This window comes from Haliaeetus albicilla, chromosome 2 (assembly GCF_947461875.1).
Source record: "Haliaeetus albicilla chromosome 2, bHalAlb1.1, whole genome shotgun sequence".
Classification (NCBI taxonomy): domain Eukaryota; kingdom Metazoa; phylum Chordata; class Aves; order Accipitriformes; family Accipitridae; genus Haliaeetus; species Haliaeetus albicilla.
Genome location: NC_091484.1, coordinates 60,220,381 through 60,244,507, shown reverse-complemented (window position 1 = coordinate 60,244,507; position 24,127 = coordinate 60,220,381). Strand labels below are relative to the sequence as shown.

Below are 24,127 nucleotides of genomic sequence, written 5' to 3'. Positions count from 1 at the left end.
TGAGGTAAGTCTGGAGCTTTTTTCCCTAAAAAGTTACAGAAAAACCTCAATGTTCAAATAACACCAATAAGTTTATGAAATGAGGCAATTAACAGAGGAATAACATAATTAGAATTGCCTTTGCAACACTCTGCTTTATATAGTACTATAAATTGAGTGTTCAGGACTAAATCAGAAATTTTTTGGGGGGGGAGAAGAAAAGGAAACCATTGCTTATGCAGCTGAATGGTAACCCAAAGAACTGCAGTCTGTTCGCATTTTTGCAACAGAATCTTACCTGATGCATGGCAGGTCAATTTTATCTTTTCAGTCGGTTATTCAGATAGTAGGGAATATATAATGAACATTTGATCTGAGTGTTTAGGACTTGATTCGTAACAGCCCCCACAGAGCATTAAAATACATCAAAAAAGCATCAAGCACCTTTCTCCCAAATGAAATTCATAGACCTGACATACAAATGTAGGCTCCTTCACAACATATCGGGAAAGTTTGGGCAGTTCAGAACACAGTTCGCAAACCAACACACAGCTAGCCTATGGAAACTTTCACTGAGTAGAGGTATGTTTTAAATTTTCCCTTCCCATGGGCTTAACAACCAAACTCACAGCTACAGTGAACACACTGAATGTCACACACTGCCTCAAACTCTTTCTTCTTAGATGTTCAAGTTTCTTTCCTCAAAATCAGAGAAGGTGTAACGTTTCTTTAAGAACAGGACAAGCAGCAAGAAGATGCCCATACTGAATTCCCTTTGGCCATAGCTCAGTGATTAGAACACTTGCCCTGGCTCCTGCATTTTAGGTTCTCCTCTGACACTCTTCAACTTCTGCAAGAGTGCCCTGGGGCTCCTCGTCACTGTTTTGTTATTTTTGCCTTTTCAAACACCACTTCTTACACATTTGCAGTCTTCAGTCATGAGGCCATTTTTCTTTAATTTGCATCATGTGAGCCATCATATCAGAGAGTTTTAAATTTCCCCTTCCTGCTCAGTCCAGACCAAAGCACTTCTACTAGAAGAGGAATTTGTGTAATTCAGCTGCTATATAGTAGTTACTTACTATGTAGTAAATCCACATTTTTCAAAAGTCATAAACATATAATGCTAGTAAGCTTGCCTAATTTTCACATAAATGGAAAGAAACACTTCCTTTACACACAAAGGTCAATCCCAGACATGTTTAGTTCCTTCTTTAGTCCCTTCCAAAGATAAGGCTGCCAGGAACATTAGCAAAGCAAGGTATTCTTCCACAGCCTCACGGTGGCCTAAGTTTTTCCCAAAAAAGCTTGAGATAAACACCTGGGCCCTGAAAAAAGGGATATTATAACAGGATGTCAAGCAACATACTACCAACCCTACTATGAGTCACACAGCCTCATCTCTAATCATTTCTAAATAACATCTCTGCCATACAAACTAACAATACTTAGTGCAGCAGTAATCAGAATATAACCAAGTATTTATTCTGTAGCTTCAAATTCTCATTAAAATTAAATCATACCAAAGGTCTGTTGGGTTTTTAATTATTACACCCTTATATATTTGCTATTGATTTTGTAAGCACAGTGCCCAGAAGAAACTAAATACATATTATGAAAACACATGCTTTCAACTCTGTTTACAAAAAACAACAGCTACCCATATCAACATTTTCAGACCAACCTCTTATTGCAGAATAATATTTTATATGCAAATGGATAGCTTTTGAGGTCTGAGCAATAAAAATGGTTCCAGTCCTCAACTCATACGGCTTCTGCTTGGCAAAAGGGAAAGCTTTAAGGATGCCTAAAGATCAGATTATCCAAATTTCCAAAGAACAGAGATGAAAGATAAATTAGAAACTGCGGTGCCCTTACTGAGGGGGAGACACCACTGTATCTGGGAAGAAAGATATATATATATATTTACTGTAATATGACAAAAGTCTAGATTCCAAACGGATTTACAGAAGAGTAAAATATGGAAAAGTGACCGTAAAAAATGACCTTACTCCTCCAAGATACAGTGTATGTTTGACATACTACATCAAATAAGACATCACATGCAGAAGGTAATAAAATTTACCAAGAGAATGAGCCTCCACATCACAGAGTTCTTTGACTGAAGATTAGTGTTTTGCAAAGTACAGGTCATTCTTTAACTACAGAATGTGTAAGATTAAAAACGCCAAAAAAAAAATCTCAGTAGCCACAAAAAGTTAGGCGACTAACAGCTTTAGGAAACTGCAACTTTCTTCACCACTTGGTGGTTTTAATTAGAATAGTGTTTTGTGATTATATAACACATAAAGCAAATTAAACTTGATAAGCTAACATGCCATGAGAACCACTGAATGTCAAATAATAGGTTAGTGCTTCAAACCACATTGCTTCACTTGGTATTACAGATCATGAGATCTTCTGGATTACCATGTTTCAGTTCATGAAAGGTAGAAGAATCTTTAATATCCTATTTCTAGCAAACTTCAAGTCACAGAAAAAGGCCAAGACTTGCAAGGGCAAGCCACAACATTAACTGTTTCTAGAAAAAGATCCACACCAATACACTTCCAGAGCAGGAGAAGCTGAGGAGCTAAGAGAAAAAATAGCTGATACATTGGCTGAACACACTCTGTTAGAAAGTCCCTCCAAGTATTCCCTGAAGATTTTACAGGTATTACAACCCGAAAAAGCATAGCATCTCCAGTCAAAGTCACTTATAAAATAAAATAACACACACAAACCACACAACGAACAGCAGCAATGGGTTTTTTGCACTGCTCGGACATACAAAACTGAAATTGAGCCTCAGGCTCAAACCTCAAAGTTTCTTCAAATTCAGCTTCAAAGTTTTGTCAATGCAAGTAAAAATCCATGCATGTATTTTGATAAAATATGACCTGAAACAGGATAACGGTGGAAAAACTAAGCAAACTAAGAAAAAAAACATGGCAAATATTGGTAAGGTTTTACCTTGCAGGTAATTCTGTAGTCTGTAATTCAAGATTTTTTTTTTTTTTCTACCAATGTGTTACTAAGAAAAAAAGATTCACCAAAACCCCATACTTTTATTATTTTAGTCATCAATTTAGATTAAGAAGTACAACTACATCACAACACACACTCTCTTCTGCATTACCGGATGAAGATGGAACTATTCACCTATGCCATTAACCAGATCTAAAGACGCTTTTTAGAAGATTATCCAAGAACAATGGAGATCAACAACCATCCAAAGTGGAAGTGAGCTTAAAAACCAAATCAAATATTAAGGAGACTAAGGGTCTGAAGACTGACATTGTTATTCAATTTCCTGTCACTATAAATATAGTTCCTTCATATAATATACATTTGGTCAATACATTCTTTGAATTCAATTTTCATGTAATGATTTTGAATAATGCAAAACTAAGTCTACCCACACTCACAGAAAAGTCTATTAAGTTAGTTGTACAGGATGCATGCAGGTGAGCAGTATTGCATGTATTCTCAGAGGGCTAAAAAAGAGCCAAAGTAAATTTGCATTATTGTGCCACTGTCTGTTATCACCCTGTGTTGAATTTAGATGACAAATTTCCCATAGAAAACTATTAATCTAGCAGTAATAAAAATGTAAAATAATAATCTTTATAAATTTAAAATTGTTTTTAAAAATATGTAAAGTTAAATTGTTAAAAGAATACACCAACAATAGAGATTAACAGCCAGTTATGTTCTTTGTACCCTCACAGGAAGATTCCCAGGTGAATGACAAGCTATTTTGCCATCACAATGGGCTTGACCACCAGTACCAGTGAGATGTGTCAACATGAGATGTCAGTTCTTTGATGAGGAGAAAAAGATATAACAGGTTGAAACATAAAAAAATAGATGCACCTGTTTATCAGCACACTTGCTATAATGTCTACCCCTGTTTTTCTATCCCACCTAGTCAAAAAGGCTACACAAAGAAATCTCAAAAAACTAAAGCAAAGGAAGCTGCATGGACACAGCCTTCCCAATGGATGTGTTTCAGTGTGTATCCCAAAATCGATGATAAACAGGAATACGAAGGTGCATGTACAAATGCACCTGAAGATATTTCCTTATTGGACCCTAGTACCTCTAGTTTATCACTTGTGTTATTTATTATTCAGTGCTTCAGGAACAAGATTTCCTCCACGCTTTTCAGCAAAAATTAAATTTATCAGAAAGTGCTACTATTAAGCAGATGTGCCACATAATTAGCAACGACAAATCCACTTACTTTTTTCTCCTTCTCATGATGTTTATCCTGAGAGTGAGAGGAAGAATCACTTAAACTTTGATCATATGACCTATTAGATCCCCGTTTGCTCTTTTTCTAAAAAGAGAAAACATATTTATGGATAGAGAAAAGGAACCATTTGAATAAATAAAAAATATACAGCATTTCAACTGATAAGATGCCTTACTGCTTGAAGAGAAAAAAACTTCAGTTACTGAAAAACCGACAAATTACTAACACTAATAAAATTAACAAGACTACCCAATGTATACCAGGAAAAAAGCCTATCCTTGTATCAACTTTTACAACTTCCATGAATTTGCAAGATATGCTTTCCACAAAGAAATGTGATACACTTTTTAAAGGTTAAAAGATGCTAGACACATTTTCAAGTTTTCATAACATAAAACAGAAGAGACACTGCTCAAATGAGTAGCACATGAAGCCACAGTGCTAGCACTGCCACATGCTTGAAATGCATTGTGAGGTGGCTGTTTTATGGCTTCATGATTTATTATACAAGTGATCTGCCTGCAATATTTTCATTAAAATGGGTTAAAAAAAAAAAAGGATACAGAATGCTGTGGTCATGTATGCATTTACAAGCAGCTGATAAAATTGCCTGTATTTATATAATGTTTGAGCGCCTAGTCCAGGACAGAAAATACTTAATGCTAGGCCAGTGTTCAAAATGTTTGTTATTTTATCATAACTGAGGTAGCAGTATAAAGACACTTCAGGTCAGTGCTTTGCCCACCAAAGTTTTCAGTGGTATAGTAGATATACATATACACCACCCACCATCTTCAGTAGTAAATACTAAACACCGGTATTTACCAGGCATCAACAGTCACAATAATCTAAAGAAATACTGAAAAACAATCTTGCCAATCTTTACTGTTCTTACCACTGTAGTTTTGTAATGGAAAGCTAACTAATTACATGTCAAACATAGAGTTATGTCTTTATCATTAAACTTGCTTTTTAAATAAACATACATGTTCTCAATCATAGCAGCACTGAACATTCAAATCCAATACATAATATTGTAAGAGCTTGCCTTCACTGCTAGGTAATAGACCATATGTGTTCTTTTTGTATACTTAGCTCAAGATATTAATAATAAAAAAACCTTAGCTCAATAAGGGCCTAGAAAGCCCCGACTTACCTTCATTATGAAGCAAGCTTATCAATATTCACAAGAGCACAGAGCTAACCTCACCAAGCTAATCTAGAAAGCTGAAACGGTTCATTGGCCTGTGTTTTTACCTCATTGCAACCTATTTGAAAGTCACCTAAGTATTCACCTTTTTTAGCAGTGAAAACAAGTAATCAGCACATTTAACTATACTTACAGCAGTATCTGAACTTAAGTCTATATATTTTAATTTTCATAAATCAATATTCATAAATAACATTTTTTAAACATCAGTAAGTCCTTCAAGTCCACACACACACACGTACACACAAAGAGGGATCTGGACCTGCCAAACTGATAAGAAGTGATAGGAATGACTCCAGAGGTCTCATCCAAAACCTACTGAAATAACTGAGAAATTTCAAAGTTTTTTGTTTGCTTGTTTGTTTTTTGAAAATCAAACGTCAAGTCACTTCCTTGAGGTTGTGTTTCAGAGGACTTACAGGCAGGGAAAAGCCACCGGCTAGACGGTGAGAGAACAAGAGGGGAGGGGAAAAAAAAAAAAGTAAAAAACCAAAAGTAACAGAAGCAGAAAGAAATTGAGGGCTTCTTTATTCTCTAATATACAGGATAACAAATAATACTTTCTAAATTATTCCAAAATGGACTAAATTCCTAGAAGCCACCTAATCAAATAGCAAAAGAAAACACTACAGACACTTCCATGAAAAAAAAAATACCACTAATTGTGCATGCTATTTCTGGCAGAGGGGAAAAACCCACACATCTAGAAAGTAACCACTTATAAAAACTTTTTCAGCTAGTACTTCCGTAACTGTGATTAAAACATTGTTTTAATGAAGTACAATCTACTTTGAGCTACATGAAAATATTATTTCTAGTGTTAATAGCAATTCAGAGTCAAAAAGTAAGACAGTGACATTTATTTATAGAATTTCACAAATACATACCAGTTTACTAAAATGGTATTTACAGTAGCCACAGTATTGGACGTTATCTGCACCATTGCCTTCTTCTTCACAAAGAAGTCCTGCAAACTGTGCACTAAAAATAAACCAAACAACATTCAAGGAAAGCAATTTTACATCAGCTTGTACTACAGTATCACAGCTGATAATGTACGGATACTTATATCTGCATTTAATAGAAAAGATTTCCACACAAGTGACTTCTAATGGCATGTGAGCACATAACTGACTTTTGCAGCCCAGTAAAAAACATGTATGGTTTACACTTTGGCCTGATGTCTTTTTCATAGTCTTTAAGCCACTCACACAAGCTTATAGCCTGAAAATCCATGTTTATTATGCAGCTACTCCCACAAATAAATAAACCAAGCAATTTACAAAGATTCTTAGCTCAAATTCAAGCCAAAAATTATCTATGGAAAGAACGTTTTTAACAAAACCATACTGTAGATCCAAAGAAGAAATCTTCTGAAGTTGCATACATCCTTCTCTGCTTTGCCAGGAAAAGCACCTTTTTTTTTTTTTTTTTTTTTTTTTTTTCCTTAAATAGAGCTTCAATGACATAATAAATCAAACCATATTTACTGGTTTAAAAGACTGTGGCAGGTTAATTTCTTTTAAAAAGAACAAGACTTACAAGTTTCCTTGCCTGCACTAATTATTACCTTATTCTACTACATTTTTTCAAATCAAATTTGCTTTCACCATTTGTAATGTTGATTTATTTTCTTTATCAAAACCAACTTAGACATTGAAAAACTAAATATTCATTTTCCATATCATGTTCATTAGCATAATAATGCAATGCCACAGTCAAAATGATGCACGGGAGTATTTAAATGAAGGAACAATATATATAAAGCAGCTTATTTTCACTGCTTTTTAAAATTACTTTCCCCTCACTTATACATGATGTTCTTAGGCAATCCAGAAATACTGCTTCCTAAATACATGCACACCTATAGCAGATGCCAACTACAGAAAACATTTAAGAGGATCTCTTTAAGTGAAGATTTATCATTCTAAGCTTGCCATACGAAAACAGATGGACTCAAGCTCATTCTTCCTTAGACATTAGTTTTGTTAACCCAAAATTGATACACCCTGCCCTGGATCTCTGCCTTCTGTAGTTTTCACATTTTTCTTCCATTTTTCTAATATTACAGAAGTCCCTCAATATCCTCAGTCACAGTACTCTCTTGCTAGATATCATTTTATAGTACATACCTGTTTTTTTGAGAATCAAAATATTCTAAAAATTGGCAAGATAAATATTTTATTTTTGAAGCTACTTCTCATGTTCTTTATGGCATTCACTGAAAATGGGATTTTGAAAGAAAGAAAGAAGATGAAACGGACTCTTGTATGCATCCAAGTGTTGAAAGAAGAGAGACCTTTTCATCCAAACACTTGGATGTATACATTTTTTCATATCTGTAAGTAACCTCTTTACATGGTATACACGCTTTGAGGAACACAATCCATTTTCACCATAAAAAGAAACTTGACATCGATCACATCCAATGAAAAATTAGATGCTTATGAAAGAGTTAAAACCTGCCAGATAGTCAAGTAATTAAAAGAAAAAAAGGTCGCCAAGAAATCAGCGTCTAAACTACAGAATTATATCCTTTAAGATCTGCACAAGATACTCAAAGTATCACTTGACTACACTGAAGAAAATACATTTAAGTATTTTAAGTAGATGTGCAAATACCACTTCCCTGACTGAGCTGGTCACGAAGCAGCATACTGGCACGCCCATAAAATAGATGGCTAAATCCACAGATTATGTAGCTAGATAGTCTGTGTAAATCTGCTATCTATCTATGGCAAAAAAGGTTCAGCTGAATTTGAAAAAACAAATAATGCCTGTAAATTTTGGGGTGGAACTCCTTTTGCCTCCTTTTACCAGTTGACATGGGGTTTAAGCTAATTATCCAGCCTCTTTTAGAAGTCCATAAATTCAGACAAGCATCTCCTGAATGCAAGCAAAGCTAGATATCTGAAAGTGGAATTAATCAGATGGTGGACACAGCTGTTTTTCTCCAACAGGTATACATGAAACCTAAATGAATAATTCAGGATAGTTGTGTACCATTTAGATAAAACCAGTGAGGTGAATCACACCCAAACATTTGGAAATTTGTACTGGAAGGAGTGAGTCTAGTGCATTTTTATGTGTAGCTCAATAGTTTTTCTCACTGATTTACTAAAAGTAAACATCAAATCAGTTAGCAGGTGAACAAACCATGTCTTCACATTCACATATCGTACAAAATACCATTTAAGAAAAATAACGTAAGACAAAAACAAAACAAACAAACAAACCACTAAACTTTATTCACAGGAGCACACAGCATTTAATACAATTCAAGGGAGTGTTATCAGACAGCTTTTGCAGCTCACAGAAACGTGTCTGCTGCCACTGCCATATTGTTAGTAAAAACTCTACTACAATAAAGTTAGATATTTCTACACAAACTACTATATTTCTTTACTCAGAAATACAGAATAAAGAGTTTATTCATTACACCGTGTGCATCGATTCTTTCTGGAACATCAGAGATGTTAAACAATAAAAATATACTTACCACGTTACGTGAAAAGCTTGTCGACATCCATGTTTATTACATGTCATACAAGCACCAGTGGCTGCTTTACTTTCTCTGCCTTGTTCATCACAAATATAGCATGTCTATCAAAGAGAAAATACTTAACATGATAAGAAGCATACAAATAAATTCTGTGTTACTCACAGGAGATTCTAGGGTAAGAACTACTGGATTTTGCAGCTAAGCTTATACAAGAACTTCTTTATAAAAGTCTAACTATGTTTGTTTGCAGAGATCACCTGGTAGACACTTGGGAGCTGTGTAACACTTCACCAATGCTAAAGCAGTACAAATACTAATTTACTTAAATTCTATACCACTATTCAACTAGCCAAACAGTTAAACAGCCGAAGGTTAATAGTATTAGGCTTCAAGGTTTTCCTTGGTTTCAACTTTGTGTTTATGTCCTTTTAGGTCACAATCATTTTCACATTCATTTAACATTACCTGTATTGGTGGCTTTCAGAAACATCAAATTAGACTAAGTGCCTAATGGTACAAGATACCATATGGTATACATGCATAGATCTACAAAATTACATACAGAAAAACTGCAAACTTAAAATTGTGTTTGTACATTTGGTGTAAAGAATTTGCAGGAGTCTCATAGCATGCTTCAATATTCATATGATGCTCAGTTACCTTTAATTAAATATGGTGTTTAACAGAACTCTGCTTTAATTTCAGCATGACTTGGACAGCCCCATAAACATTTTAGAAACTAATCAAGCAAGAACCTTCTGTAAACAAAGCTTAAATTAGTATATCAAACCCATTTCAGCCTAAAAAACAAGCTAAAATTAAAACAACCTGTCTAATACCTGAAAATGTCTTCACAGCATTTCTGTCAATTTATTTGTTTTACTGGGATACTATGGCAATTTATAGTATTTTCAAAAACATTCTCAGTAAAATGGAAGAAAAAAAATTAAGACAAAAAGAATCCAAAAATCTTTCTCATTATTAAATACTTTTGGTTTTTTTAAACATGTGTCAAATAAACATGGATACATGGTGTATGGAAGCTCACTATTATACTAGACATCACTACAATCTCTCACCAGCATTTCAGGGAGAAACATCAGGCAAAACTAAATCTCTTTACATTTTTTACTGTCCTAATTACTGAAATGCCATTTAGAGAGATTCTATCATATCACATTTATGTGCAAAATTTAACAATTTAAGAATAGATTCTTAATGAAAGTATCGTCCAGCATTGGGGCAGTCAAGTGTTTGTTTTTAAATGAGAGAGAACCTTACTGAGGTAACATCAACAACACACTGCTACCTCTGTAGAAATCCCATTACAAGATCTTAGATGAGAAAAGATAATCTTTCCCCCCACCCCCAAAAAGAATTGTCTACATTTAAACTGTAACTGACTTATTGCAGTTGTATCACAACCTCCCTTCAGTGAGGCAGAGAATGAGTAGAATAATAAATAAAAAGATCATGAACCATGGGTAGTAGAAAATAACAGTATAAGAAAAAAGGACCAAGATACCACTGAAATAAAAAATAAAAATAATGTAATGCAAAACCAGTGTTACTTAGAAAGACATGAAAATGAGTGAAATTCTGAGATCAGAACAGCCTTTTACAGAGGTATTTAGAACAACATTTAACATGAGACATCAGCTAACTAAAGCATTTTTGTTAACATGCAAGAATCTAGGGTAGGTGAGTCATTCTTGTACTGTTTCCACAAGACTTTTAAAAAGCATTAAACCAAATAGCTAATATATCCTAAAATCATACCTATATCCTAACATTTGAAGGCTCAGAAAGGGGATAATCCTACTTAATTCTTTGCCTTGCTCCCTTTGTACATCAAGGTAGTGCATACAGATAATTCAGTTGTTTGACAGGGTCTGAGACTAGCTGCTTTTTAGCTTTCCATACCATGACCTGACACATTTTGATTTAGGAACAAACAAGGTCATGATCTATCAACCTCATCTTAGTAACTATATTAAGTGTAAGTAACTTCAAAAGTAAGATACCTCTATAAACAGAGAGTTCAACAGACCCCATAAAACTCAAGCTCCAGTTACTGTTCATTTTTTTCAGAGTTTTGCCCCAAGGTCTGCAATTTTTTTCCTCACTGAAGCTCAGAAAAAAAAGTGATATAAGCATTCTATTTAGTAAGGATGTAGGTCCTGTTTTTTGACATACATACTATGTTTAGGGTCTCTGTTTCAGGACCCCTTAAAGCAATTTACAGTAAAATGACAACAAACCACCAGCTACATTACAAACAAGTTTAAACACAACATGGTGGACTGCCTACCCATTTTAACAAGCTCAATGAACTTCTATCCTTCCTACAATAGTCATGAGAAGTATAAAACCTGTTTCCTAATCTTCCATATGAAAAGAGGCCAAAGAAGGTTCATCTTCCCATTCCAACATGGACGGTAAATTCTCTCTAAAGCTGTTTCTCACACTTCTACCTTGTCGTACTTCTACCTTCTCTCACACACACAAACAATTCCAGAAGCCCAAGAACCTTTATCTTTCCTTCACAAAGCAGAAGAACGAAGACTTTCATGCATTTGCATATCCATGCAATTGCTACACCTCCTCTGCAACCTTTGGAATGTGGAAGTGTAAAACACTCTGTTTCCCACCACCTACAACAGCACTGCTCTACAGAGCTCTTAAGGGAAGAGAGTACTTAGACTTCTCCCAAACTCATTGGAAAATAAGCAAAACATTACACAAAGCTTTTGACTCAGCAAGGAAATTTTACTCAAAAAACACAAGTACCTTAGTTACTTTAATGGCAAAATATACATTTTGCAAAGCTGCCTTTATGTTTCTGTCAATATTTTTCCTTCAAAGGTTCAAAACATAAACCTTCTTTGCAAAAGCAATGACAGAAGGCAAGATGAGGCAAGAAAAAAACTTAAAAAAAAAAAAAGTAATCTGAGAAATAGTTTACTCATAACAGCTACCCAAAAGCATTCCCTGCTTACAGAATCAAACTCAGGAGTTGTACAGAAACTTCTCATTGTTGCAGCAAGTACTGAAATAAAAGTTCAACAGCTACCTTTACTACTAGGCAGATCAAGAAACTCCAAATGCACTTATTTTTTAATCAGTTCTTAAAAAGAGATTTCCAGAAGCAGTAATTCTATTCAATTAGCGCATACTTTCAAATAAACCTGAAAGAGACAAATAAGGCTCACATAAAATAAATAGATATTATCCATGTATAACCATCCAAGGAATAACAAACATCTACTAAATAGGAGAGGAACTACTAGTCCATTTCTTTTTGGAAGCAACTGTGTAAGAAGAGCTTTCCTGTTAGTTAACCCACTAATCAAGTCATGTAGTGGACTCATTCTGTAATGTGATGGCTTTTATCCCAGAAGCAGGTAAACTTCAGGGAAATAGCAGCCAAATGTCTTTACATGACAAGCCTCATGCTTTGGTGTCTGCTGTGTTTCTTCTTGCATTTAAGATTACTGTACTTTGTAATATTGCATATTTTGCAGCATTCAATAAACAAACAAGTGCATAGTAATTAACTTACACAGTTTTTTCTATCTCCTGGTGTATTGGGTCTGGCTGAGATGGAGTTAATACTCCCCATAGCAGCCCTCATAGCACTATGCTCTGCATCAGTAGCTAGAAAGGTGTTGATAACACACCAGTGTTTTGGCTACTGCTGAGCAATGCTGGCACAGCATCAAGGCTGTCTCTCCAACATTTTTGCCCCCCCACCCCACCCCACCCCCAATGGCAGGCTGGGGCAGGGCAAGATCTTGGGAGGGGACATAACCAGGACAGCTGACCTAAACCAACCAAACAGATATTCCATACCATATGACGTCAGCTCAGATATAAAAGCTAAGTAAAGGGAGACAGAAGGGGGGGCATTGTTGTCTTCTGGAGGAACCACTACGCGTACTGAAGCCCTGCTTCCCAGGAAGTGGCTAGACACTGCCTGCTGATGGGATGTAGAGAATAACATCATTTGTTTTTTCTTTGCTTTCGCATGCAACCTTTGCTTTCACTTTATTAAACTGTCCTTATCTTGACCCACAAGCCTTTTGTTATATTTTCTCCCCCCTGTCCAGCTGAGAAGGGGGAGTGATAGAGCGGTTTTAGTTGGCACCTGGCATCCAGCCAAGGTTAACCCACCACACCTGGCAAAACTCTAATGATGTTTGTCTTTAAAATAAAGACTACAGTATAAATCCTCCCCTATGGTAATTTTCATTGGTCTATGTTTTCCCCCAATTCCATATGCTAGCATTCTATATGTATCCAGCCACACACACAGAATTATGTAGGACTTCACAGGAAATAAAATCTTGCTTAAAATCATCCTATTCCAACCTGAGTTGACACAATGAAATTAGCACTAAGCCTCTCTAAAAAGAGAAACAACTATAGTCATTTTTTCCTAATTACATGTTTACATTTGTTCACAATGTGCAACAAATGTTTTAAGAACTGTTTGCCACATTTACTTCTCAAAAAGAAAAAAAAGAAAAAAAAAAACCACAACAGCTTTTCTTTCCCATTTCCTCCCAAATTGATAAAGTCAGAGTTACATGCTTTACAAAGTTTCTGATCTAAAAAAAATGTGTCATTTAAATAAACGCAATTTATACTAAATAGAAAGGAGGGTGGGTGGTGCAATTATTGCAGGCTACGTGAAAAGGGAATTAGTAGTTGTATTGGTTTTGGGGGTATTGCTCAAAACTAGCCTACTCAGGAACTGGTGGCAGTTTAGCCTCAGCAGTACCAAACTCAGCACTGGCTACAGATTTATCAAAGAAGTCAGGCGAGTCCCCTGTCTGTGATTACCTCTTAAATTCTGTGCTGTTACAACTAGACTGCAGTTGGCAGTGAAGTTAGATTGGTTTTAGGAGGTTTGCTGCAGCAACTGCACTATAGGCATTTCTTTGATTCCCCTGAAATCCACAACCTCTATCTCCCTGAATCAAATAGACCAAATAAAGACAGCAAAAGCTGAGTTCTGTAAAAAGAGAGAACAAAAAATAATTTGCAGGCTAGGGGTGTGACCCCAAACCTTGAAATTCCTGATATGTCTCATTATATTTTATAATATACTGTAGTGGCCTGTATGAAAGTACTTTTAGGCTGACTTGACATGGAAAATAGGCCTGAATTGGAACACCCACCAAAAACTCAGAAAATGAAGAGCTAGACAACATCAGAAACTATCTACATGACCTGTATGGCACTAGTAATTCTCTAACGAGCAAAAAAAATCATGATAACTACAGACCAACAAAATGCAAATTGGAATTTTAGCAGTAAAAAAAAACTATACATCATATATTTGGAACTAAAACAGTTCAAGTAATAAGCAACTTTAGCTGTAACAAAAAGGAACTAAAGACTAAAGAGAGGGACCAACAACAATCGACTTTGTGAACAAGTAATATTAAGACACAGGGTACATTTTTTGACATTATAAGGATTTACACATCCAATATCAATTACCATCAATGGAAATGGTGCAAGATAAAACAAAATTCAAAGCGTTACACAAAATTTTTGAAGTACATTAGGGAAGAACCACTACCAATTAAAAAAAACAAAAACAAAAACATTACGACTACTGCTCAAGGAAAAATGAGAAAACAGATGTGTTCTTGGCCCAGAGTTGAGGAAAGAGAGAAAATCAACTCATTTGCTACAGCAAATCTGTACTGCTTTGTGTCCAAGCACAAAAATTTTATTAGTTCTTCACTCAATCTCACTGTTGCATGTTCTTGCCAATGCAGAAGGAAGCCAATAGTGAGGAACCAATACAGATGCTCAGGTAGTCCATAATGAAAAAGCATGAGAAGAACCTAGAGTTTGACTCCTGGCTTTTCAGATACACTGGTAAATGTAATGGGCAAAACATACTGACAGCAATTGTGAGAATCTGAAATAGACAAGGAAGACCAAAGTATGGAGGGGGAAAAAAAACAAACAAACAAAAAAAACGATAGGTAAGGGGGGCTGGATGCAAATAAATTGGAGATGTAAGGTGGGGGGGGCAGCAGCCAGGGAAGAGAGGTCACAGAGCCAACATGAACAGGACTGGTTTCCCTGTAGGAAGAACACAAGAGGTGATGCATGCCTTTTTAAAATTTCTTTCTTTTATAACACAGTCTATTCCTGTTTTACTGCAGTGTCTATGAACCACCATAAAGTAAAAGAAAGAAACTAGATGTAAAAAGAACAACACAAGAAAAATATGTAATAAAACTAATCAGAAATTCAGACAGTTTGCTGCCTACAGAAGGGAAAATACAAAGGAGGATGTAGTTAAGTCTAGTAAGGAAGAGGTAGCACAAGTGAAACAAGTAGAAAAATGTAACTATCAATATAGAATATTAGTAAGTTACTATTACATTGGTTTGCGCTCTTTTTTTTACTTTTCTAATTAAAGTCTCACCACACTTATTTAGGAGCAGTTCTTCTATAAGCAAATAATCCCCCTAAAGTGAATACTGTTTACAAAGGCAAAAGTCTGCAAGCTTTTGCCTTAATGTATTAGAATAGCTTTTCTTCCTAAAAGAAAAGTTTATGAACATGTTTATGTTCATATGGATACTTAAACCAATAGGACCCAGTGGTAATCAATAATAACATTTCAAATAAGCTGTAATAATATTTTAACCTATGGGAAGTATTTCACATTCATTTCAAAATAAACTGTTTTTCAAAGACCACGATATTTTTAATTAACAAAACAGTCCCTAATCTGTAAAAGAATAATGAGACATGGCAGATAACCTTACAGCTTAATTTAATAATGTAGCTTTCATAATTCTTGAATTTATCATAAAGTCATAGCAGAAAACATACAGCATTACTGCATACATTTATCAATTTTATATAAAGTGCATTCTAAGAAGCGTAGTTCTACATTATTAAAGCTCACAAGTTTTAAAATAAATACATTAGTTATAGATAAAAAGACATATAATTATACCTTATTATAACGATCATGAGGAACAGACTGCAACACGATAGGTTCCATTGTAGAAACATTTGCAAACTGCACCTCGGGAATGTACAGAGCACAAACCACATGAGCCCAACCTACAAAAAGTTATAATTGTATTTAATTTTAATGTTTTCTAGAAGCTCAAAGGACATTTCAATTATAGTACAAAGAATCTTTTACAACACTTTTTTCCATAGACTATTTTAACTGTTTAGAATATTACAGACATAAGTTACTTAAGTCATGTTTACATTTCATTTTGTATTATCCAAAGTTTAGATGACCTGTAATACATTTTTAAGTTTATTCAGTGAAGAATTTATACAAGTAATAGTCCATGATATCCAAATACTAATGATTTACACAAACAGTGACACACAAATGGAAAAGCAGGTTATTTCTTTGAATTTCTTGGATTAACATAGTCATCGCATAAAAGCTATGCAAATTTCTGCAAAAGGGAAATACCATCTGAACAAATCAGTATTCATGCAAGCTTTTTTATCATTGAAGAGTTCTGTGTATACTTTTTATTTAAACAAAGTCATTCTAATTTGACTAGACTCCTGTTTTCTTTCTGTAGGAGGAAATCCCAACACACAGACCCCACATCCCCTCTATTTCTTTTCCTTCTTTAAAGGTGTGGCCAAGTCATTTTTTCATAGGAATATCAACTCCTATATCCAGTCCTGTTCTAACTCATTAACTTGGGGTTATCAATAAATGTTTAGTTACTTACCATATTGTGCTTTAACACCTTTCAAGAAGTAAACATTCCTAATTGTCTGACATTTGGTTGGATGAGGACAGGGGGAAACACCAATTCAGAAAGAAACCTACTGATTTTAGGCCTTTTTTTCAATACTAAGATCCTGAGAGTTGTCATTTTGTTTCAGTGGAGGACAGTTTGCCGTAACTGCGTATTTAGCAGAAGCTGCTATATAGCTAACCCAACACATTAATATACTGCCACTAATAACATTAAATGGATTTTAGATTACAATGGATTACACGAGTAATATTGCATAGTACAGAGCTACGTCTTCTGAAAATGAACTTGGTGTCGCTAATCATTTAGAGTGAATTCTGTTCTTCCCCAAGAGGAAAACTACCATCTTTTGTCACAAGACCTTCAATGCACCTTAAAAATGATTGTGCTTTCTTCCTACCCAGGCTTACTTCTACTAAGGACATAAAATGACAGACTTAGATAATTAGATAATCCCATCATACTGTCTCACTGCAGACCTTTTTGAGTTTTGTCTCCATCTTGGATTTTCTCTTTTTCATTACTCTACTGAATCTAAAGGTTCTTAATTTCTTCACCCAACTGTATTTTGACTCTTAAACTGAGCTAAACATAAAGTTGTACTTACTTACAGTAGTATTGTTGAGACTCTGGAATGGTATTTAGTATCTGGAATTGCACACGTGCTTTTTATTCTTCTCTTAAAGCACAGATCTTTTCTAGTTGCATCCAACCAATTGGTGTCTGCCCTCCCCATTTACTAAATTGGTAGTTATAATTTGTACAGAAAATGAAAAGCACACACACAACTGTTATAGTCAACATTCACAGTCAACATAACATATATCATTCTACTATTTCATCTGCAACTAAATACAGTATCTGTGCTGCTTCATCATTTTATTCAGAAATAGTTTGTAGAATTATTCCACACAGAAAAAGCATGAGACCAATAAAAGAATAGGGAAAAGAAAGTATACGCTGCCAACTTGAGCTGCTTTTAAAAACTGTTACAACAGACCACTTTAAAATTATCATTAACAGACAGACTGAAAAAAACTATAAAAACCACAGTCATCTTTTGTTTTCTCCTCTACTTGAAATATCTTCAGGGAGTAAGTGTTTATAAGGACTTCTCTAAGACTTGCTAACTGCCCTAAGCTGGAATCATCTTACTAAAGACAGATAAATAAATGTTAACATGGGGTTAACAGTGAATATTTATCTTCAAAACCCCTCTCAAAAAATTAACTCAGATAGAAACACCATTCATCTAATAATGCCATTAAACCAGTAGAAGTGACACTGAAATTTTGAAAAAACCCTTCTACAGTGTTACACATAAACAGATGGCAAAAGCTTTTACTTCAGATGTAATTAAGCCTGTACTCCAGTTACACTTACTTATAATGAAAAATTATTATGTAAATATATAAAATATACTAGAGACATTAAAAAAAAAAATCACTTTCTAAGCCAACTGAAATTTAAGTATTTTCACTACAAGAAACCAGTTTCAGAAGTAACTTTAACTGAATACTACTCCATCGCTATCAAAAAAAAATTAAACAATATAGCCAGAAACCTACAAGCTTAATATATTCTGATTTCCAAAATATAGAGCGCACATCCAGAATAGCTGTAAGCAATACCACACTTTCATCTTTCATGAAAACAAACCCGGTATCTGTATAATGAAACAAATGAAGTACCACAGCACTAATACACTTTTTGAACAAGGGGTCAATAAGAGCCCAGGGAACTGAGGACAAGGGACCTTTTCCATTGGTTTCCATCTGGCATCTTTAGATCCCAGATAATCTGACCCTGCTGAAAAATCACAACCTGTCCAATAAAAATTTAACCACAGGGGAGTTTGCAGCACCCTTATGTTACTAGCCTCAAAAGCCTACATCACAAGAGAAGCCAAACTCCAGCACCAGCTCCCACTAGGACTCAGAGGCCCCATACACAATTGCTTAAATGTTCTTTTGTCCAAAGTTTCACCAGTGAAGAAATACAAAATTGTCAGAGAGCAACACCCAGCTCACCTGGAAGAACCAAAAGAGGCAGAGGTTCACTGGCTCTCCCTGAAGAAAGAATAAAAAAGACATTTCTCCATAACAAGTGTGGTTAAGGACTGGTTGCCTAAAGGGGCTGTGGAATCTCCATCTTTGGAGAACTCAAGAAGGTCTGTAGACTCCTCCACAAAAACTTTTCAACTTGAGGGACGTCAAGAAGATTCCGTTTTGCCATATAAGGACCAGATAGTAGCAGAGGAAAACAGAAAAGGAAGCAACCAACAACATCTTTTTCCTAAGCAAAAAAATACTAGTTACTGTCGCTACAAAGAGTAAGCATGGAAGTAAGGATGCCTACAGCCAAAGTTAAGTGTGATAGCTCTCTTCTGTCTCACTGATGGAAGAACGAACTACTAGCATACAAGCAGACTTTACTTTTAATGTTTTCTGCAACTGAGAGGGCTCTTGTCTATATAACACAGCCAGAAAATGCCTCCCCCATCCTCCACTGCTACTTCCTTCTCCTTTAGACAACTACTCTCAGGCAGAGCACAGAGCTCAGAATCCCAACAGAATAAAGTACCTATTGCCATGTTCAGAGTTGAGTGCTTTTGTCTACTGTTTCTTACTGGATGACAACTGCCTACTTTGTCTGCAGAGATAATGAAACAACCTAAAGAGACAGCCATCCAAACTGTACATACAGCCAATAAAAAGAAGCAAGCATTTATAAAGTTTTATGATATTTAGGACTACATTAAAATACATATTTTTCAATTAAGTCCATCTAAGCCATAAAGATTGCACTGTAGACTTCCTATTCAAATGACTTGCTACATTATTCTTGCGCAACTATCAACTTCATCGACAACTGTACTTCCCTCCCCCCCGAAAAAAAAACATCATTAAATCCAGTCCTTTTGAGTTTTCCCAATGTTTATGTGTGAAAAATACTGTTGTATAACCATGCTTTAGAGTTTAAAAAAAAAACTCCAGTAGCACTGTTCTACACATTCAATAACATTTTAAAAATTCTCACTAGTTTCTGTTGGAACTGAAATTATTTTATCACCATCCCTCTTCACCCAAAACACCGCTCAGAAATAACAACAGGATACTCTGACTTTTCTTAGTTGTTCTCCAAACTTAGCCAAGAACTCATGCCATTTTGCAGATCACTTTTGTTTCAAATGAGTTTATTAAAACCATCTGTATAGACCATATCCTTTACTATTTAAATCAATGATAAGCTTCTATTCACTTCGGTTTGCATGTTTGCATCTGAACAACTGGCCACAGATTTATTACTACTTCTTCTCATTTTACTTATAGAATTTACAGTAATTGCTAACAAACTCTTACTACTCCTACCAAATTGCTTATACTCAACTTACTTTTGCTTTCATCTCCCTTTCAGGACAACTTTAACTGGAAGGGTAGGCGGGCCACGTATGTTTTTGCAAATGCAGGTACTGGCATCTTGCAAAATGTTCTTAAAATTTTCCCTATCCTCAGAATTTTTTTTTTTTTTTCTTATTTGACTTAGTATTTTTAAGTCGTTGAGAAGGAGGCCATTTGGCATATGTGCTTTCTCAATAATAATATTTTTACTAGACGATAATGTCTGGCTTGCTTGTTTTAAAATAAACTTAGACTTTAGCTTAAAAACAAGAAATTAAGAAATATATTATAAGGATTCAAATTAGCCATTCTTATCAGTGCATTCTTATCAGAACTGCTTTCTCTGAAACTGCTGGAAAAAAAAATACAGCAGGCTAGCAGATTCACTGTCTCTCTTGCTTTAACGATCCAGTATTCTACAACAATCAATGCCTCCATCCAGAAATTGTAAAATGTCATCAGGTTTTGGTTATTACTTATTAGAAACAACTTACTGGTGACAGCCAAATTAAAATTAAAAATATTTACTTCAACCATGCTTTCAAGTCCAGTAGCTTTGGGAAATGCTGCTTACCTTTCAAAAAACAAACAAACAAAAAAAATCCACTGTGATTTCTAAGATAACATCACACAAGTATAAGACATTTTCCTTTGAAGAGATCTTAGGAAACAACTTCAACCAACATTAAAACAACATCGAAACCACATATGAATCAACCCCAAGATCTACTTTGATAACAATAATAATGAAAACCATTTCATCCAATATCAGAAATCGAAAATTCATGCTGAAAGGCCTTCAGAGTTTAAATACATCTTATGAAACTTCCAGCTTTTCACCCGAGTCCTTTTTTTATTTTGATTTATCCCTCAGAAAGACACACACTACTGAGTTTTGCCAATTTTTACATTTTGTTCTGGCATGCAAAATGTTTAAATAGCAGTGCAGAATCTATCCAAATTTTACCAATCTTTCACTGAGATTTTTATTTCAGGTGCCTAATTTTTAACTCAGTGAAAACCTAGTAGTACATACTTAGCCTGGTATATTTTGAATATACATTATTCATTAACATTCAGAGTAACAAATCTCAGGCTCCAGAACCCTAACTGAAAATAAATAGTTCATCTATTTATTAGATTAATTAGATGTTATTAAACAGTTATCCCAGTGCAGCAGAGAACAGGTAACTCCTAACAATTTCACCATCAGCAAACAAAAGACTGTAGACAACAAAGAACTCTGCAACTAGAAGCAAACTCTACCAAAGTAATCTAAAATTAACAAAGAAAGCCCAGGAAGATAAATAATACACAGCACATTATCCACCTAACTACACTTTTGCCTTTACAACTACTGTTTAAGTGTTCAAAACTTGATTCACAAGCATTTTCACCATAAATAAATTCATAGTACTTTTAAATCATCTTCCAGAGCGAATTTTGAAGCCTTGCTTTTACTTCATAATAAAGTAACAGCAACAGACTTATAATCCATCCTACGACCCAAATCAAGAGAAGCCCACCTATAGCTTGTGAACTAACAGACACAGAGTAGGCACTACACTAGGGCTACATCCCACAATGAATGTTGAAGCGTGCTGCAAAGCAGTAACAGACTGTAGAGGCCAGAATCATGTAGTCACACCAGCCATAGTGCCAGTTTGGTCCAACAAGAGAGCTCCAGGATGTCATCACAATCTCCTAACCATGCACCAATTCCAGAGTAAAATTTGTTTATGCATTCTGCGTAAGTTCCTGAAGAGTCCGTTATAATAAAATAAAATTTTAATTTTAAAATATAATAAAATTTTATTTTATTTATAACTACAGCTTACTCCTAAACCAAGTAAATGTATTATTCTAGCATGGAAAAACCTTTCTGTTGTTGAAATGTTAGTTTCTTATTAGGGTTGCTCCATGCTGTAATTTAAGGATACACATCAATCCATTTCAACTGTGGGCTGTCACTAAAAGGTAAGGTCTCACCTTACTCTTCACTTTCAACTGTATATCCTTGCCCTCTCCCTGTAATATAAGCCTGCCATGTAGCAGGGCAGATAAAATTTTATTCACCTGATTACTAAACTTGTGAGAAAATAAAAGTTTACCTTCCAGTAAGATCAGTAAGTTGATGCAGTCCACACTGAGGTCATATGATTACCATACACAAAACCACCAGTGCAGAAACAGCCAGTCATGGGAAAACCACAGTCCACTCCTTTCAGCAGAGGTCAACAGCTGTCCTAGATTACATGAAATTGCACCCTCAGTTTCCACAACTATCAGGTCTGCTGACTGACCCCAAGACTCAGCTCTATCTCAGTCTGAAAGATGAATCCAGCAAAGATGTACTGAAGACTGTTACTGTTACTATTTGCCAGAGGGTAAGATTAAGTACTATTTTAGACCTTCAGTTAAGTGTCTCTTCATTAAGGCACTCCATACGCTTTTGTTTTTACCCTGATCTTCCTTTCCTGTAAAATTTGCAGAAAAGATATGTCAGCTTAAGTTACTGTCTTTTCCTTACCCCAGTAAATACAGTTTTAGTTTGCTATAGTTAATATAGTATTATTCACTATATTGTTTGATCCACTCTTTTCAAAGGTAGGTAAAAAGAAGGTGCTCACACTAACCACTACAGCTGTCACCACTGTGGTTGATAGTCAACCTTATCATTGGTACATAGAATGAAGGGACAACAAACTCTCCATTTATCAAAATTTGTTCCTCAACTAAAGAATCAGTACATAAGAAAAATTCACTTTGGACCATCATTCAGCAGCACAACAAATAGTTTGGTTTTGAAACAGCTACAGATTACATTCCACTGGTCCACTGAATAAGCTAATAGCTTTAATAATTTTATCTGGCATGCTACAGCATTAATGAGTCTCTTCTCCCTCCCTCAAGAAATCCTTTTATACAACAAAAGGAAGAAATGTCATACTTATCTAAAGCTCTAAATTTTTTTCCTAGTTATACATTATGATTACTAGCAATATAAATAATAAATATACACTAAAGAGTATATGGTAATATGTATTTATATTAGTAAAATATTTTTAATCGTTTATCAATTTTTACTGTCTTTCCCAGTAAAAAAAAAAATAAAAATACACATACAAACTCCTGCAAATCTGCACAAAAGGACCAGAACATTTGTAGGTAACAACAAATGAACATTCTTGCAAAATGCATACACCTGAATGTGTACATATGACATTATCCCATCCACATTCTTAAACATTAATACCAAGAAAACTCATCAGAACAATAAACCTGATGGTGAGAGCTGCTGACTCTAATAATAACAACAGGAACAGGAAAACCTAGCATATAATGTTTTTACAGACTTGGGAGATCCCGACGCTAACCCACGGGATGGGAAGAGGGCCTGGACCATGACATAAAACCACTGCATTGTTAGCTGGCCTTTTCCCAAGCAGCTGCATGAAAGAAGTCTTGGTGAAAAGTCACACAAAGAATGCTGTTACACAGCATTCCTGATCGTCATCCAGTGGAATCAGATTTCAAAGTAACAACTTGTACAGCAAAATCAAGCCTTTTAGGCTTACAGAAAATTGTAGACAAAGATTACTGTAAGAAAACTATTTAAACGAAAGATGCACAATCTTAGATACAACTGAACAATTTGCTTAAAAAACAGACCGCATACTCCGTATTATGAGAAGATAAAAGAATTGGGATTCAAAAAACTATAATCAGTTCCAATGGTCATGATTTTATTTCCTCCTCACCGACTGTCAAAAACCCAAAGGAAGTTACTGCAACAGTTAAGGAAACATTACTGAATTGAAAAGGACCAGAACTGTCAAACAGCCAACAGTTCTCAAGTATCTTCAAACAAATGCTCACTTGTTGCTTTTCTTTAAAAAAAAAAAAAAAAAAAAAAAAAAGTGTTTATATTTTGTCCAATTACTAATCCACATACAGAGCACAAAGCTGAAGGAAAATTAATCTCTCTTTCAATAGCCT

The 24,127-nt window shown here is 35.0% G+C and overlaps 1 protein-coding gene across 5 annotated transcripts in view; it reads right to left on the bottom strand.

The window, feature by feature from the left end:
• MLLT10 (MLLT10 histone lysine methyltransferase DOT1L cofactor) overlaps positions 1-24,127 on the bottom strand; it is a 135,286-nt gene that overhangs the window by 83,495 nt on the left and 27,664 nt on the right. For 4 of the 5 annotated variants that reach the window (XM_069776708.1, XM_069776717.1, XM_069776726.1 and 1 more), the window contains 4 exons: positions 15,944-16,053; positions 8,947-9,050; positions 6,335-6,428; positions 4,226-4,321 (listed from right to left, as the gene is read on the bottom strand). In XM_069776708.1, the coding sequence (XP_069632809.1) occupies positions 4,226-4,321; positions 6,335-6,428; positions 8,947-9,050; positions 15,944-16,053 (404 nt within the window). The remainder of the gene's footprint in view (positions 1-4,225; positions 4,322-6,334; positions 6,429-8,946; positions 9,051-15,943; positions 16,054-24,127) is intronic. The other variant, XM_069776736.1, reaches the window with a different exon arrangement.